This window comes from Bos indicus, chromosome 15 (genome assembly GCF_029378745.1).
Source record: "Bos indicus isolate NIAB-ARS_2022 breed Sahiwal x Tharparkar chromosome 15, NIAB-ARS_B.indTharparkar_mat_pri_1.0, whole genome shotgun sequence".
NCBI classification, from domain to species: domain Eukaryota; kingdom Metazoa; phylum Chordata; class Mammalia; order Artiodactyla; family Bovidae; genus Bos; species Bos indicus.
The window spans coordinates 43,190,312-43,205,461 of record NC_091774.1 but is presented as its reverse complement, the minus strand read 5'-3'; the positions used below and the strand labels follow the sequence as shown (position 1 = coordinate 43,205,461).

Here is a 15,150-nt window from a genome sequence, read left to right as displayed (position 1 = left end):
CTTCCAACCTTCATTCTAGTTCCCCAACCTATTGTGTGTCACACATCATCATCTGGTTTAAGGCATCTTACAGGAAGGGTAGGTATTAAACAGAAGAAAAGAAGTATCTTCAAATATTGAAAAGACATTTATTATATTTAATATAAGAATAAAGCAAAAGAGAAAAGACTGTTAAGGTAGTTAAAATTTGTCTTTAAAATTTTGTCTTTTGAAATCATTTGAAAGATGATGCTGTGAAAGTGCTACACTCAATATGCCAGCAAATTTGGAAAACTCAGCAGTGGCCACAGGACTGGAAAAGGTCAGTTTTCATTCCAATCCTTAAGAAAGGCAATGCCAAAGAATGCTCAAACTACCGCACAATTGCACTCATCTCACACGCTAGTAAAGTAATGCTCAAAATCTTCCAAGCCAGGCTTTAGCAATAAGTGAACTGTGAACTTCCAGATGTTCAAGCTGGTTTTAGAAAAGGCAGAGGAACCAGAGATCAAATTGCCAACATCCGCTGGATCATGGAAAAAGCAAGAGAGTTCCAGAAAAACATCTATTTCTGCTTTATTGACAAGCCAAAGCCTTTGACTGTGTGGATCACCACACACTGGAAAATCCTTCAAGAGATGGGAATACCAGACCACCTGACCTGCTTCTTGAGAAACCTGTATGCAGGTCAGGAAGCAACAGTTAGAACTGGACATGGAACAACAGACTGGTTCCAAATAGGAAAAGGAGTACGTCAAGGCTGTATATTGTCACCCTGCTTATTTAACTTCTATGCAGAGTACATCATGAGAAACGCTGGGCTGGAAGAAGCACAAGCTGGAATCAAGATTACCAGGAGAAATATCAATAACCTCAGATATGCAGATGATACCACCCTTATGGCAGAAAGTGAAGAGGAACTAAAGAGCCTCTTGATGAAAGTGAAAGAGGAGAGTGAAAAAGTTGGCTTAAAGCTCAACCTTCAGAAAACTAAGATCATGGCATCTGGTCCCATCACTTCATGGCAAATAGATGGGGAAACAGTGGAAACAGCAGCTGACTTTATTTTTCTGGGCTTCAAAATCACTGCAGATGGTGACTGCAGCCATGAAATTAAAAGGTGCTTACTCCTTGGAAGGAAGGCTATGACCAACCTAGATAGCATATTGAAAAGCAGAGGTATTACTTTGTCAACAAAGGTCTGTCTAGTCAAGGCTATGATTTTTCCAGTAGTCATGTATGGATGTGAGAGTTGGACTATAAAGAAAGCTGAGTGCCGAAGAATTGATGCTTTTGAACTGTGGTTGTTGGAGAAGACTCTTGAGAGTCCCTTGGACTGCAAGGAGATCCAACCAGTCCATCCTAAAGGAGATCAGTCCTGGGTGTTCATTGGAAGAATTGATGTTGAAGTTGAAACTCTAATACCTTGGCCACCTGATATGAAGAGCTGACTCATTGGAAAAGACCCTGATGCTGGGAAAGATTGAGGGCTGGAGGAGAAGTGGATGACAGAGGATGAGATGGTTGGATAGTATCACCGACTCAATGGACATGAGTTTGGTGGACTCTGGGAGTTGGTGATGGACAGGGAGGCCTGGCATGCTGCAGTTCATGAGGTTGCAAAGAGTTGGACACGACTGAGAGACTGAACTGAACTATACATAATCCATGGAATTCTCCAGGCCAGAATACTGGAGTGAGTAGCCATTCCCTTCTCCAGGGGATCTTCCCAACCCAGGCATCAAACCTAGGTCTCCCGCATTGTAGGCAGATTTTTTTACCCACTGAACCACCAGAAAAGCCCCAAGATTCTTGAGAGTTTAAATACTAAAGGAAGAAATGAAAAATATAAATATTTATCAGCTACCTGAGGATATGAAGATAAGCATCTAGAAAAGAAGCAGCACACATGAGGTCTCCCCTGGAAAGCTAGCAGTTCCTCATGGGAGAGGACAGCCACATGTAGAATACAACAGCATGCAATTAGCTCCCAGGTTTGAGGGAACATGGCTTTAAAGACTTCAGAGCGAGAAGTCTGCATGCTAGATGGCTAGAGAATTAATTCCCGGAAGAAGTGACAGGGCAGGTGAACTTTGAGAAGAATGGAGGTTTGCATCTGCAGAAGGGAAAAGGGTGGGCATTTTAGGTAGCAGTACAAGTAACAGAACAGGACAGTGATGAGCAAGGACCCTCAGCTCTTAAGCCAGAGAGGGTAAGACGTGAACTAGGTATATCTGACTTAAGAGCCCCTTTATTAACTAATATACTTATGATTATCAGAATTCCTCATTCCTTGAACTTCTAAATTCCTAACCTGGAAAATTCTGATTATTCTCTTATGTTAAACTCATACCCAGAGATTAAATAAAATCAAGACGTACATTAGGATTTTAGTTCTAAAATGTATTAAACAACTTATGTTTATATCACTCATGTAAAATGATCAGATTCCTATGTGTCATTAAAGGAGAAATTTTAAATTTTACCTTAAAAGAGAAATAAAAGAGGCAAATAAAAAGATTTTCTCTGATGAAAATAATTTTCCTAAACTGTGAAATTAACCCCAAAATTATCAGGAAACAAGAAGAGACCAATACAAACTTTCACACTAAATATGGCTTTGATTTCTTTAAAAGACGTAATTTAGAGCAGTTTAAATGACCAACTATCTCATATATTTATAAGCCCAAAGTGTTATGTGTATGTCCGTTGAGCTCACAAAGGTTTCAGTACAAAAAATGTAAGTACCAGATATCTAGTTTTAAAAATATACTGGCTTACAAATACAAATGTAATTTATTTACAGTAATATGACAGAAGGTTGAGAAATTCTGCTGTTTTTTACTTTTCTTCAAAATGAACACAGCTATTCCTGTTGATTCGTTGTTTATTGAATTTTATAGGCTTTTTGCTTTTCATGTGGTAAACAATCTTTATGACCAAGATAATAAACCACATGATTCTAGGTAAGCACGGGATTATACAACTGTGAGAGTTTGAAGATAATACAGTTCATATATCTGAATCCCACTGTCTGACAAAGTGCACAGCATATAGTACATACTCATCAAATGACAACTGAATAATTTCAGATGAGGAAGGAATTCTAGTGACCATGTATCCCCATGTTTCTCAATCCTCAGTTCAGTCGCTCAGTTGTGTCTGACTCTTTGCAACCCCATGAATCACAGCAAGCCAGGCCTCCCTGTCCATCACCAACTCCCGGAGTTCACTCAGACTCATGTCCGTTGAGTCAGTGATGCCATCCAGCCATCTCATCCTCTGTCGTCCCCTTTTCCTCCTGCCCCCAATCCCTCCCAGCATCAGAGTCTTTTCCAATGAGTCAACTCTTTGCATGAGGTGGCCAAAGTACTGGAGTTTCAGCTTGAGCATCATTCCTTCCAAAGAACACCCAGGGCTGATCTCCTTTAGAATGGACTGGTTGGATCTCCTTGCAGTCCAAGGGACTCTCAAGAGTCTTCTCCAACACCACAGTTCAAAAGTATCAATTCTTTGGCGCACATCCATACATGACCACAGGAAAAACCATAGCCTTGACTAGATGGACCTTTGTGGACAAAGTAATGTCTCTGCTTTTGAATATGCTATCTAGGTTGCTCATAACTTTCCTTCTAAGGAGTAAGTGTCTTTTAGTTTCATGGCTGCAGTCACCATCTGCAGTGATTTTGGAGCCCCCAAAAATAAAGTCTGACACTGTTTCCCCATCTATTTGCCATGAAGTGATGGGACTGGATGCCATGATCTTCATTTTCTGAATGTTGAGCTTTAAGCCATCTCAATCCTCAGTATGTATCAAAACTATATAGATATCTGGGTCTCCCCCTTTCTAGCAGCCTATTACAAATTCCAATTTAGTTGTTTGAGAGTTAGACCCAGAATTTTTTTTTTAAAGCTTCCCAGATAATTCAAATACGCAGTCAAGGCTGAGAACCACTGGATTATCACCAAACGAATCCGATCCCCTCATTTTATAAAAGGGGAAATTGAAACTTGGATCAGGGGACTTACTTAAGATATCCAGATTGGTCAACAGTGACTGAAACCTGGGCTTTTTGATCTAGAGTCCAATAATTTCACCCAAAACCTTATATGCTTGTCAACTAGAATAGTTTACACAGAGACTACAGTGATTTAAAAAAGATAATTCAGATTTGATAGTGTCTGCGATTCTTTCTAACGCAGAAGACTGTGGACAGTTGTGGAAAACAGAAGTTGATAGAGTTTAGTGAGCAGAAGAGCGTTCCGCTAAGAGAGGAAAGGATTAGTTGAAACGGAATCAGAGAAGTGGCTGGGGTTAGTTAAGTTAGTGCCGTACAGCCCTGTAATACTTAGCACACCTCCGTCTCACAAAGGGGATCCTGAATCTGGAAAACCTCAGCCTTAACAGTTTACTGCAGCATTCAGAAGGTGGGGAGATCAGCAGGGGATGCCACTAGCATCTGGTACTCTGAATACCCTGAAATCACAAAATGCTACTTCATGAAATTATTATAGTTTCTATGGATGAACCATAGTTTGCTGTTTAGAAGATATCCTTGGTTCTTTAAATAAGAATCCAAATTATCATTAGGTTTGACAGACAGTATTCTAAAAAAAAATACGTGTGTGGCAAAAGGCTTACTTTGATTTTGAACTGACCTGCAAATCACTGCACACAGATGGAAGCAAAGCCTCACACAGATATCCCTGTTCTGATGACATAATATGAGCCTTACCTAGTTGATCATGGGGAGTCCCTCTGAACAGAATTCTGTATGTGGTAAGGAACAAGGCTCCTTCTGCTGGCAGAAGCTGAGGGCCTCCAAGAAGGCCTCCAGTGGCTTCTTCTCTTCCATCAGGATCCAGTAGGACTCGAAGGCCTTCACAAACAATTTCTTCTCCTGGCAGTAAAGCAGGTCTAAGAATCTTGGGCTAACAACAGACAAAGTTATTTTAGACACAATTCTAGAGAGATTCCCAACCCTTACAGTAAGGTTCCCTTGTCAGTTACAGATCTAAAAATGTGAATCAGACTTCTCATGTAGCCAAAATGAGTAAACAGATTTGAGAAGAGTCAGAAATGATGTTTCTGCATCCAAATGTAAAAAGACTCTCTGCAGCATTACTTATTCACAGTAAAATTGCTGGAAATTACTAAACCAGTTGAGATACCTATTCAACGGAACATTTTGCAACCGTCAAAAAGAATGGCATGGATCTAGATACATAAACACAGAAAGATGCCAGAATACATTGTTAAGTAGAAAGAGTTACCAACCAGTATGTACATTATGATTTCCTTTTAGTATATGAACCAAACTGTTAAAGCTGGTACTGTCATAGATAAGGGTAGAGGTCAGGGTGAGGAGAATCATGGGAGACTTTCATTTTGTACAATGTGTGCTCCTTTAATGCTTCAGTTTTATACAAAAGCGTCGTTAGTTTGCAAACTGAAAAAACATATTTTAAAAAATGGACACGACTTATTAGCCTTTAATAAATATTAAGACAAAAAAAACCGGCCAAGTTATGACCATTTACCTATCTTGGGAAATAAGGAAGCACATGATACACTCCCTTCAAGAGTTTAGTGCTAGAAAAAAAAAGTCCATCTCTCCTGAAGCTCTAATACACTTATTTTCTTTTACTGAGCAATAAAAACTATACAAATCCGGACAATTCTCTTTGTTGGCTTGAGGAAGCTCAGAGCTAAAATGTAAAGCCAAAGTATAATGATCACTGTGTCTCAGATTTCTGATAGACTCATCTTTCCTTTCCATCTGGCTTTTGATTTCTCCTTTGAATTTATTTTTAATAGTTCTGTTACATAGGTAAGAGGGTCCTAAACCCTAGTTCCACAGACTGGTGCCAGACTAACTGCAAAATAATCACCTGGGATACTTATTAAAGTACAGATTCCCAGGCCAAGTCCCAGGGTACTCCAATTCAGGAGGCTGGGCTGAGATTCAGGCCTCTCAATTTTTAATAGACTTCCCAGATGTTTGTGATGTATGCTTGTAATGCATACAGATTGAGGAACCTGGTGATTTTATAGTAATTGCCTTAAGTCATTTTTTGGGGGAAGGGGGCAGAACATAAAACCTTGGCTTGGGCTTAGAAGTTAGAATGTTCACAATTTATGCCCTGCCTATAAAAGTAGACTCAACAAGAGATTATTATTGCTCCTTTGTTGATCTCCTATTCTGCTTCACCATCCTTTTTATGAGGATCTACATGTAAACTCCTCTCAAAGTTTAATGTATCATTAAAACTAGAGCTGGTCTGTAGAATGTTAGAAGGTACTTTCTGTGGCACAACAATCTACTGTTGCTGTTTTTAGGAGGTTTTACTTACTCCCTCAAAGCATGCAGTCCGGAATAATTACCTTCTGTATAGGTGGAAGTCTTCTACTCTCTCGATGCACTGCTTCTAGGGTTTCAATGTGCATAGCTACAATTCCTGGGATGAGTCAGAGAATTCAAAATAAAAGAGTACCAAACAAGCAGAATTAAAACAAATTCTGGATATTTTGGAATTGAAAACTAATCAGAGTTTGGTGGTTCTTCAAAAAGCTAAACACAGAATTATCATATGACCCAGCAATTCCACTCCTAGGTATATACCCCCAAAGACTGAAAATAAAACTCAGACACTTGTGTATGAATATTCATAGCAGTACTATTTACAAGAGCCAGAAAGTCACAACAATTCAAGTGTCCATCAACAGATGAATGGATAAAGAAAATATGGTATATCCATATAATAGAGTATTATTCAGTCATAAAAGGAATGAAGTCACAATACCTGCTACAACGTGGAAAAACCTTGAAAACACTATGCTAAAGGAAGTAAGTCAGACACAAAAAGACAAGTATTATATGATTTTATTTATATGCATTATCTATAATAGGCAAATTCATAGAGATAAAAGGAATTAAGAGGCAACCAAGGGCCAGAGCGGAGAACGGAGAGCTACTGCTTAACGGGTACAGACTGTCTGTACGGGGTGATGGAAAAGCTTTGGTAATAGACAATTGGTAGTAGTTGTACAGCATTGTGAATATAATTTATGCCACTGAATTTTACATTTAAGAAAGTTTAAAATGGCAAATTTTATGAAGTATATTTTATACAATTTAAAGCTATTTAAAAAACAAATCGAAACAAAAATAAACAGCATGACTAAGCTACTTGGAAGCCAAGTGCTATGCTGGAAAATGACCCATAAGAATAATCCTTATTCAGTTATTTCTAATATTCCAGTTCTCTGATGTCTGCAAAGTGATTACCTGGTATCATGCAGTGCAGGCTCTTGATATGATCCTGAGTAACTCCACTCTCCGTACAAACTTTGTCAATAAATCGGGTAATGAAACGCACAACAGAATTGGCAATGTCATTATTCTCTGAATCTTCAAACCCACTTTCTGTATCATAGCTCTCAGCTACACTTCCTGCAATACTAAGAAAGTCAAGGGAAGAAATCATGCTCAGTACTCAAATTTAACAAATGACTAGTATATCACAGTGACTTTCCACAGCAGTTTAAACTTGCTCAAAGGGATGTGTACTCAAGCAGAAACCCCACTGAACTCCACGGCTCCTCTATAAGTGACAGTGGCGAAACACGATGTTTCGCCTACACTTGGAAGCTACCGTCAGGCATTGTCCTTTGGACCCAACTTAGGTGCCTTAGTCACTCACTATGTAAATCAGATTGTAGAAAATGTCATGAAAGAAACAAAGGCATGTATGCCTGTGGCGGATTCATTTCGATATATGGCAGAACCAATACAATATTGTAAAGTTTAAAAATAAAATAAAATCAAAGTACCTTAAAAAAAAAAAGAAAATGATGGATGTGCTATTTAAGACAGGAAGTCAGCAAGGTCTCTCTGGGTAGGTGACATCAGAGCAGAACACTAAATGAAGGGATTCTTGTGACTATTTCGGAGAGTATCCCAGATTGTGGGTATAACAAGTACAGAGGCCCTGAGGCAGTATCATGCTTTGAATGTTAAACAGGGAGACCAGTTTGGTTGATAGAAGAGTGTAAGAAATAAAGTCTGAGCAGCAGCCAGGGGCCAGATCCTGTTAGGCCTTATGGTCTATGGGTTTTATTTTCAGTGGTACAGGAAGTATTTAGGGTTGAGATAGTGTTAGTCGCTCAGTCGTGTCCGACTCTGTGACCCCATGAACTGAAGCCTGCCAAACTCCTCTGTCCGTGGGATTTCCCACGCTAGGATACTGGCGTGGGAAGCCATTCCCTTCTCCAGGGGATCTTTGTGACCCAGGGATCAAACCTGGGTCTCCTGCACTGTAGGCAGTTTCTTTACCATCTGAGCCACTAGGGAAAGTGTTAGAACAAGGAATGGTTGGGGACACGATTACAGGCAAATGCAAGGGGTAAGATGAGGAAAAGGCGGGCCAAGAAACAAATAATCACTTTAATCAGAGTCCATTAGTACTTTCCCACAGTGCTTTCTGCAAGTTGCTGTGGCAGAAAGTAACTGAAAGGGCTAGATCAGTAATGCGCGAGACATTTAAAAAGTCAGAGGTCATAAAAGAGAAGAGGGTATGGGAGGTATTTAAGAATAGTTGGATGTAGTCAACGTCTTTAATAGAGAAAAGCTGAGCAAGTCTGAAGGTGAGGACAATGGTTAATTTTTGAAATGTGTATAGCACCATTTACCCCAAATACTTCGTATGTTTTGCTAAACCAAGAAGGACAGGGTGTCTGTGTGTGCCCACATTTCGGTACCTGTTTGTGACGATGCTGTTGCTCCCACTCTCCCAATCTCCTGGGGCTGACGCTCTTAGGAGCTTGTTTTTACTTGAATCCAGCGGAACCAGCAGATTGACCATGAGGTTTGCAAAGTGAATGGCCTGACTAAAGACAGTGCTTTCCTCACGCTGCACCAGCTCCTGCTGAGTCGATTTGCTCAGAGTGGGCCAAAGGCGTAGCTGCTCAGCTGCCAGGTCCATCGCTGTCTTCTCCTGATATTGGTCATCAGGAAGTTTATCCTAAAAACCAAACCAAACCAAAACAAAATCAAAATCTGTCACTTCACACAAGCTTCAAAAAACATGGAAGATGTTTTAATAGTTCATCTATTAAATACCTATGTCAGTAAAAGTGGAAATACATTTAAAAAATATAACAAGAACACGAAACTTAGTCTTTCTTTTTTCTGAGCTCCAACAGGCCTTGAATGGAGCCATGTAACAAATCCAAGGAGACAGCAGCAAAGCACTGAGATACACACTTCTCACTGCTAACATTTCACTGCATTTATTGATACTTATCTCTGGCTCTATCACCTTCAAGTCGCCAGTTACAACAAATTATTGACCTGAAATACCTGTAAATGCTCTGGTCAAACATGCCAGTAGCATTTTCTAATACTCCGCTATGTTTCTTTTCTTCTGCTCTCTGGTTGAAAAAGACAGAATGACCCAAGTCACAAAAAAGTAGAGCTAGATTTCCTTGTAAATGTGGGAGTCAAACATTATCATTAAATGGGTATACAGGTGTCCCTGGGATTTTTAAGAGGGGTTTCCCATAGGCTGAAGAGTTAAACAATAGCAGTAACCCACACCTGCATAGTACTTTACAGCTTATGAAGAGCTGGTATATCTATAGTCTTACTCATATCTAACCTGGGGCTCCAAGACACACTTTTACAGAATAGAGGACATAGAAGCAATGACATGTATTTGCCTTATGAATGTTTTGGAGATACACCAATGTTGTGCCAAGTTACCAGTCACGTCAGACACTTTGCAACCCCGTGAACTGTAGCCCAGCAGGCTCCCCTGTCCATGGGATTTCCCAGGCAAGAATACTGGAGTGGGTTGCCATTTCCTTCTCCAGGGGATCTTCCTGACCCAGGGATTGAACCTGTGTCTCTCACATCCCCTGCACTGGCAGGCAGGTTCTTTATCGCTAGCACCGCCTGGGTCCCCTCATACCCATGTCAGCACTGTATTTTCTTTAAAAATTATCAAAAGCACCTTACGAGGCCAATCATCTCTACAACATGACCTCAAGCTAATACTCTTTGGATGTGGCCCAAGTTACTCCTTTACCCAAGTGCATCTGGTGTTTTTGAGTTTTAATTTAAGAAAATAATTAAAACTAATTGTATAGTAATAATTTGGAATATCTGATAGATGTCAGATAGTACCATTTGTTATTAAAAGCTTCTGTTCTTATCATATTCATGAGTAGACCAATAATATAGTTAAAATTATTTGAGGCATAGAAATGTATGAATATCAGGCAGTTTCAGTTAGCTATCTAGGTTCATTTATCTCACACAGTATAAGGAAAATTTAAAATGCAGGAAAGGATCAGCAGTGATGTATTAGCCCAGCATGTGGAAAAATTACTCAATAAAAAAGGTAAAAAAGCCCCAACAAATTACTCCAAAAAATTACTCTTAAAGTGAATCAACACTGGTAATCAGCCCTTCATGCTGCTCTAAGTTCAGTTAATAAGGACAGTAATTTCTAACTTTTATGATTTAGTATGTGCCAGGAACTCTTCAATGCCCTACACTTGTATTAGACATTAAAAGCTTACAATAATCATGTCTGCTCATTTTACTAATGAAGAAATAAGACACAGAAAACTAAAGTGAACTGCCTAAGATCAGACAGCTAGTGTATGACATTTCAAAATTTCAATTAACTTTAATTTGGGCTTCCTAGGCAGCACTAGTGGCAAAGAACCCGTCTGCCACTACAGGAAACATAAGAGATGCAGGTTTGACCCCTGGGTTGGGAAGATCCCCTGGAGGAGGGCATGGCAACCCACTCCAGTATTCTTGCCTGGAGAATCCCCTGGACAGAGGAGGCTGGTGGGCTATAGTCCACAGAGTTGCAAAGAGTCGGACGCGACTGAAGTGACATAGCACGCAACTTTAATTGGACATTTCTTCAAGAAGTTAATTGCACAGAGACATCTGCCTAGGTATTTTAGGTTGACTTGTTTCAACTTCCTATAAATGTTTCCAGGGAATTCTTATTAAAATATAATAAAACAATTCTAGTGCTACAGAACTGTAGTAAGAAGTTATTATGGGAAAAAAAAAATATCAGGAATCAATAGAAGAAAGATGCTCACCAGGGGGCTTCCTAAAGTAAACCCCAAATACACTGCTGCTGCTGCTAAGTCGCTTCAGTCGTGTCCGACCCTGTGCGACCCCACAGATGGCAGCCCACCAGGCTCCCCCGTCCCTGGGATTCTCCAGGCAAGAACACTGGAGTGGGTTGCCATTTCCTTCTCCAATGCATGAAAGTGAAAAGTAAAAGTGAAGTCGCTCAGTCGTGTCCGACTCTTAGCGACCTCATGGACTGCATCCTACCAGGCTTCTCCGTCCATAGGATTTTCCAGCCAAGAGTACTGGAGTGGGTTGCCATTGCCTTCTCCAAAAATACACTGGTAGGAAGTGGCTAGATAATACCTGACTGAACTTCCCTTGAAGCCAGGACCCTAGCCCCACACAAATACATTTCTTTATCTTACCTTTTGCTTCAGATGCAGGGCATGATTGTCCTCCTTGGCCGAGAGATACAGGGAGCGAACCTGTTCCTGCACCGCATTATAAAAGGTTGTCTCCCAAAACTGCTGATTCGTCCAAATGGGGTGGTCCTGTACACAGGTGTAAGCAAACTGGCTGACTCCAGGGGCCAGTTTCTGTGAGAACACATAGTATATATCACCATGGAGCTGACGGGGTCAGGACAGTTCAGAAGGTTACAGAGGCCACAGATAATCGTGAATGTGATCAAAGGATTTATCTAAACACATCTTATGGCAATACAAGCTTAGCAATCAGCAACGTACACATTTTTAACTGGCAACTATGGGCTTGCTATCAAATCCTTTAAAGGTCTCTGTCATTTTATCTCTTAAAAGGGACATTTTAAAATCAAAAGTATTATACGAATTAGAGAATATATGAAACGTACCTAAACACTGTACTGTGCATATAGCAGGAAATGTAGAGTTGGGTAGTTATTACAATTAGGACATATAATAAAATCCATCACAACCTAAATCTAAAATTCCAGATAGTTCAGAATTTTTTCTACTTGGTATTAGAGTACATTTTGGTGGGGTTAGGAGGGCACTAACTGAAATGCGAGTGAGCCTACAGCTTGGCCTTACACACAGAATGAGGGCGTATCATGAATTTCCCACCTGCTCATTCTAAGCCTTTCCCTCCTTACGAAGGCTGCTGCCTGGCTCACACACTCGCCAGCAGGGCTGCCACGGTATTTTCTGGTAACCAAGTCTGGGTGTGGGAAGGTCCTCTAAAACCAAACCTTCCTTCCCAGGACTCCCTGCTGGGCTTCTAAGTAAGAGTAAACCTTACTCTATGATTAACAACAGCGGGAAAGAAAACTAACTCTGCAGTCACTTGAAGCACTTCATAAATATACATCTCATTTAATACTGAAAATCTTGTAAGATGCATGTTGTTATTGCCAAATTAAAGAAGAGGACACAGAAGTTCAAACAGGTTTAACTGAGTGATTGCCCAAGGCCATATAGCAATTACGTAAGTGGTAGAACTAGGTTTCAAGCCCAAAGTTTGTTTCCAAATCCCCTGCCCTTTTTATTGTAACAAATTATCTTGAAAAGAAACTGAAAGCAAAAAAAAAAAAAAAAGAAAAGAAACTGAAAGCAAATCATATATAAATTGAATAACGGTTAGTACAATTCTTGGTTATTTTAATCTTTTATTTTAGGTTTCATTTCCCAGAGTAATATTCTGCCTTTTTTTTTTTAATTAATTTATTTTTTAAATTTTATTTTATTTTTAAACTTTACATAATTGTATTAGTTGAAACCTCTGATATGACCTGACTCACCTTTCCACAGCTGTTGCTTTCATTTCTCAAAGTTAAAAATGTCTCAAAAAAATTTAAATCTATTATTTCTCAGCAAATACTTGATAATGGTCTCATTAGACAACTTTTCAGTCCATTTTATTCTTTAGAATTGAATTAATTTTTTCTCTATCAGTAAAACTAAAGTTTCTGATAATGTAAGTTTTCTTTTGAAGCAATTAATAAGTGAATTCTTTTCTGCTGAAATATTGAACACTGAAGATCACTGTTAAAGTTACATACATAACAGTTATGTAGCAGAGTTCTTTCTTTTCTTAGGGACACATAACAAATGTATAAGGTACCTGGTCAAAAATTATATGCTCAATACATACAAACTTCCTTCTTGGTCTAGAGCAGAGTAAATCTTCAACTGGAATAAATCATGCATACCATGAAATGTACTGCTGCTGCTGCTGCTAAGTCACTTCAGTCGTGTCCGACTCTGTGCGACCCCATAGACGGCCGCCCACCAGGATCCCCCGTCCCTGGGATTCTCCAGGCAAGAACACTGGAGTGGGTTGCCATTTCCTTCTCCAATGCATGAAAGTGAAAAGTGAAAGTGAAGTTGCCCAGTCGTGTCTGACTCAGCGACCCCATGGACTGCAGCCCACCAGGCTCCTCCGTCCATGGGATTTTCCAGGCAAGAGTACTGGAGTGGGGTGCCATCGCCTTCTCCGATGAAATGTACTGTAGTACTTAAATAATTGGAAGTGGGGTGGCTGTGATTTTTGCCTATTAGAGTCTGTGTACTTCTGAATCTCATGTGTAAGTCCCTTTCAAGGTAGGCCTATGTACTGTTGTTGGGGTGATCATCTATTAACTCTTACAGGCAGCCATAAGCTAGAACTGACCATGAAGCAAAGGTCAGGAAATCCTTAAGGGGAAGTTGCATGAGGATTGCTCATTCAAAACACAGCTACTCTCTACCTGTACAAAAAAGATCTTCATGACCCAGATAATCAGGATGGTGTGATCACTCACCTAGAGCCAGACATGCTGGAATGTGAAGTCAAGTGGGTCTTAGAAAGCATCACTACGAACAAAGCTAGTGGAGGTGATGGAATTCCAGTTGAGCTATTTCAAATCCTGAAAGATGATGCTGTGAAAGTGCTACACTCAATATGCCAGCAAATTTGGAAAACTCAGCAGTGGCCACAGGACTGGAAAAGGTCAGTTTTCATCCCAATCCCAAAGAAAGGCAATGCCAAAGAATGCTCAAACTACCTCACAATTGCACTCATCTCACACGCTAGTAAAGTAATGCTCAAAATTCTCCAAGCCAGGTTTCAGCAATACATGAACTGTGAACTTCCAGATGTTCAAGCTTGTTTTAGAAAAGGCAGAGGAACCAGAGATCAAATTGTTAACATCCACTGGATCACTGAAAAAGCAAGAGAGTTCCAGAAAAACATCTATTTCTGCTTTATTGACTATGCCAAAGCCTTTGACTGTGTGGATCACAATAAACTATGGAAAATTCTGAAAGAGATGGGAATACCAGACCACCTGACCTGCCTCTTGAGAAACCTATATGCAGGTCAGGAAGCAACAGTTAGAACTGGACATGGAACAACAGACTGGTTCCAAATAGGAAAAGGAGTACGTCAAGGCTGTATATTGTCACCCTGCTTATTTAACGTCTATGCAGAGTACATCATGAGAAACACGGGGCTGGAAGAAGCACAAGCTGGAATCAATATTGTTGGGAGAAATATCAATAACCTCAGATATGCAGATGACACCACCCTTATGGCAGAAAGTGAAGAGGAACTAAAAAGCCTCTTGATGAAAGTGAGAGAGGAGAGTGAAAAAGTTGGCTTAAAGCTCAACATTCAGAAAATGAAGATCATGGCATCTGGTCCCATCACTTCATGGGAAATAGATGGGGAAACAGTGGAAACAGTGTCAGACTTTATATTTGGGGGCTCCAAAATCACTGCAGATGGTGACTGCAGCCATGAAATAAAAAGACGCTTACTCCTTGGAAGGAAAGTTATGACCAAGCTAGATAGCGTATTAAAAAGCAGAGACATTACTTTGTCCACAAAGGTCCATCTAGCCAAGGCTATGGTTTTTCCAGTGGTCATGTATGGGCGTGAGAGTTGGACTGTGAAGAAAGCTGAGCACAGAAGAATTGATGCTTTGGAACTGCGGTGTTGGAGAAGACTCTTGAGAGTCCCTTGGACTGCAAGGAGATCCAACCGGTCCATCCTAAAGGAGATCAGTCCTGGGTGTTCATTGGAAGGACTAATGCTGAAGCTAAAACTC

General features: G+C 40.1%; 1 protein-coding gene across 2 annotated transcripts in view; it reads right to left on the bottom strand.

Moving 5' to 3' along the window:
* SBF2 (SET binding factor 2) overlaps positions 1–15,150 on the bottom strand; it is a 499,115-nt gene that overhangs the window by 69,305 nt on the left and 414,660 nt on the right. For both annotated transcript variants that reach the window (XM_070767584.1, XM_070767585.1), the window contains exons 18-22: positions 11,510–11,680; positions 8,741–9,003; positions 7,269–7,441; positions 6,365–6,438; positions 4,716–4,911 (exon numbers count right to left, since the gene is read on the bottom strand). In XM_070767584.1, coding sequence (XP_070623685.1) covers positions 4,716–4,911; positions 6,365–6,438; positions 7,269–7,441; positions 8,741–9,003; positions 11,510–11,680 — 877 coding nt within the window. The remainder of the gene's footprint in view (positions 1–4,715; positions 4,912–6,364; positions 6,439–7,268; positions 7,442–8,740; positions 9,004–11,509; positions 11,681–15,150) is intronic.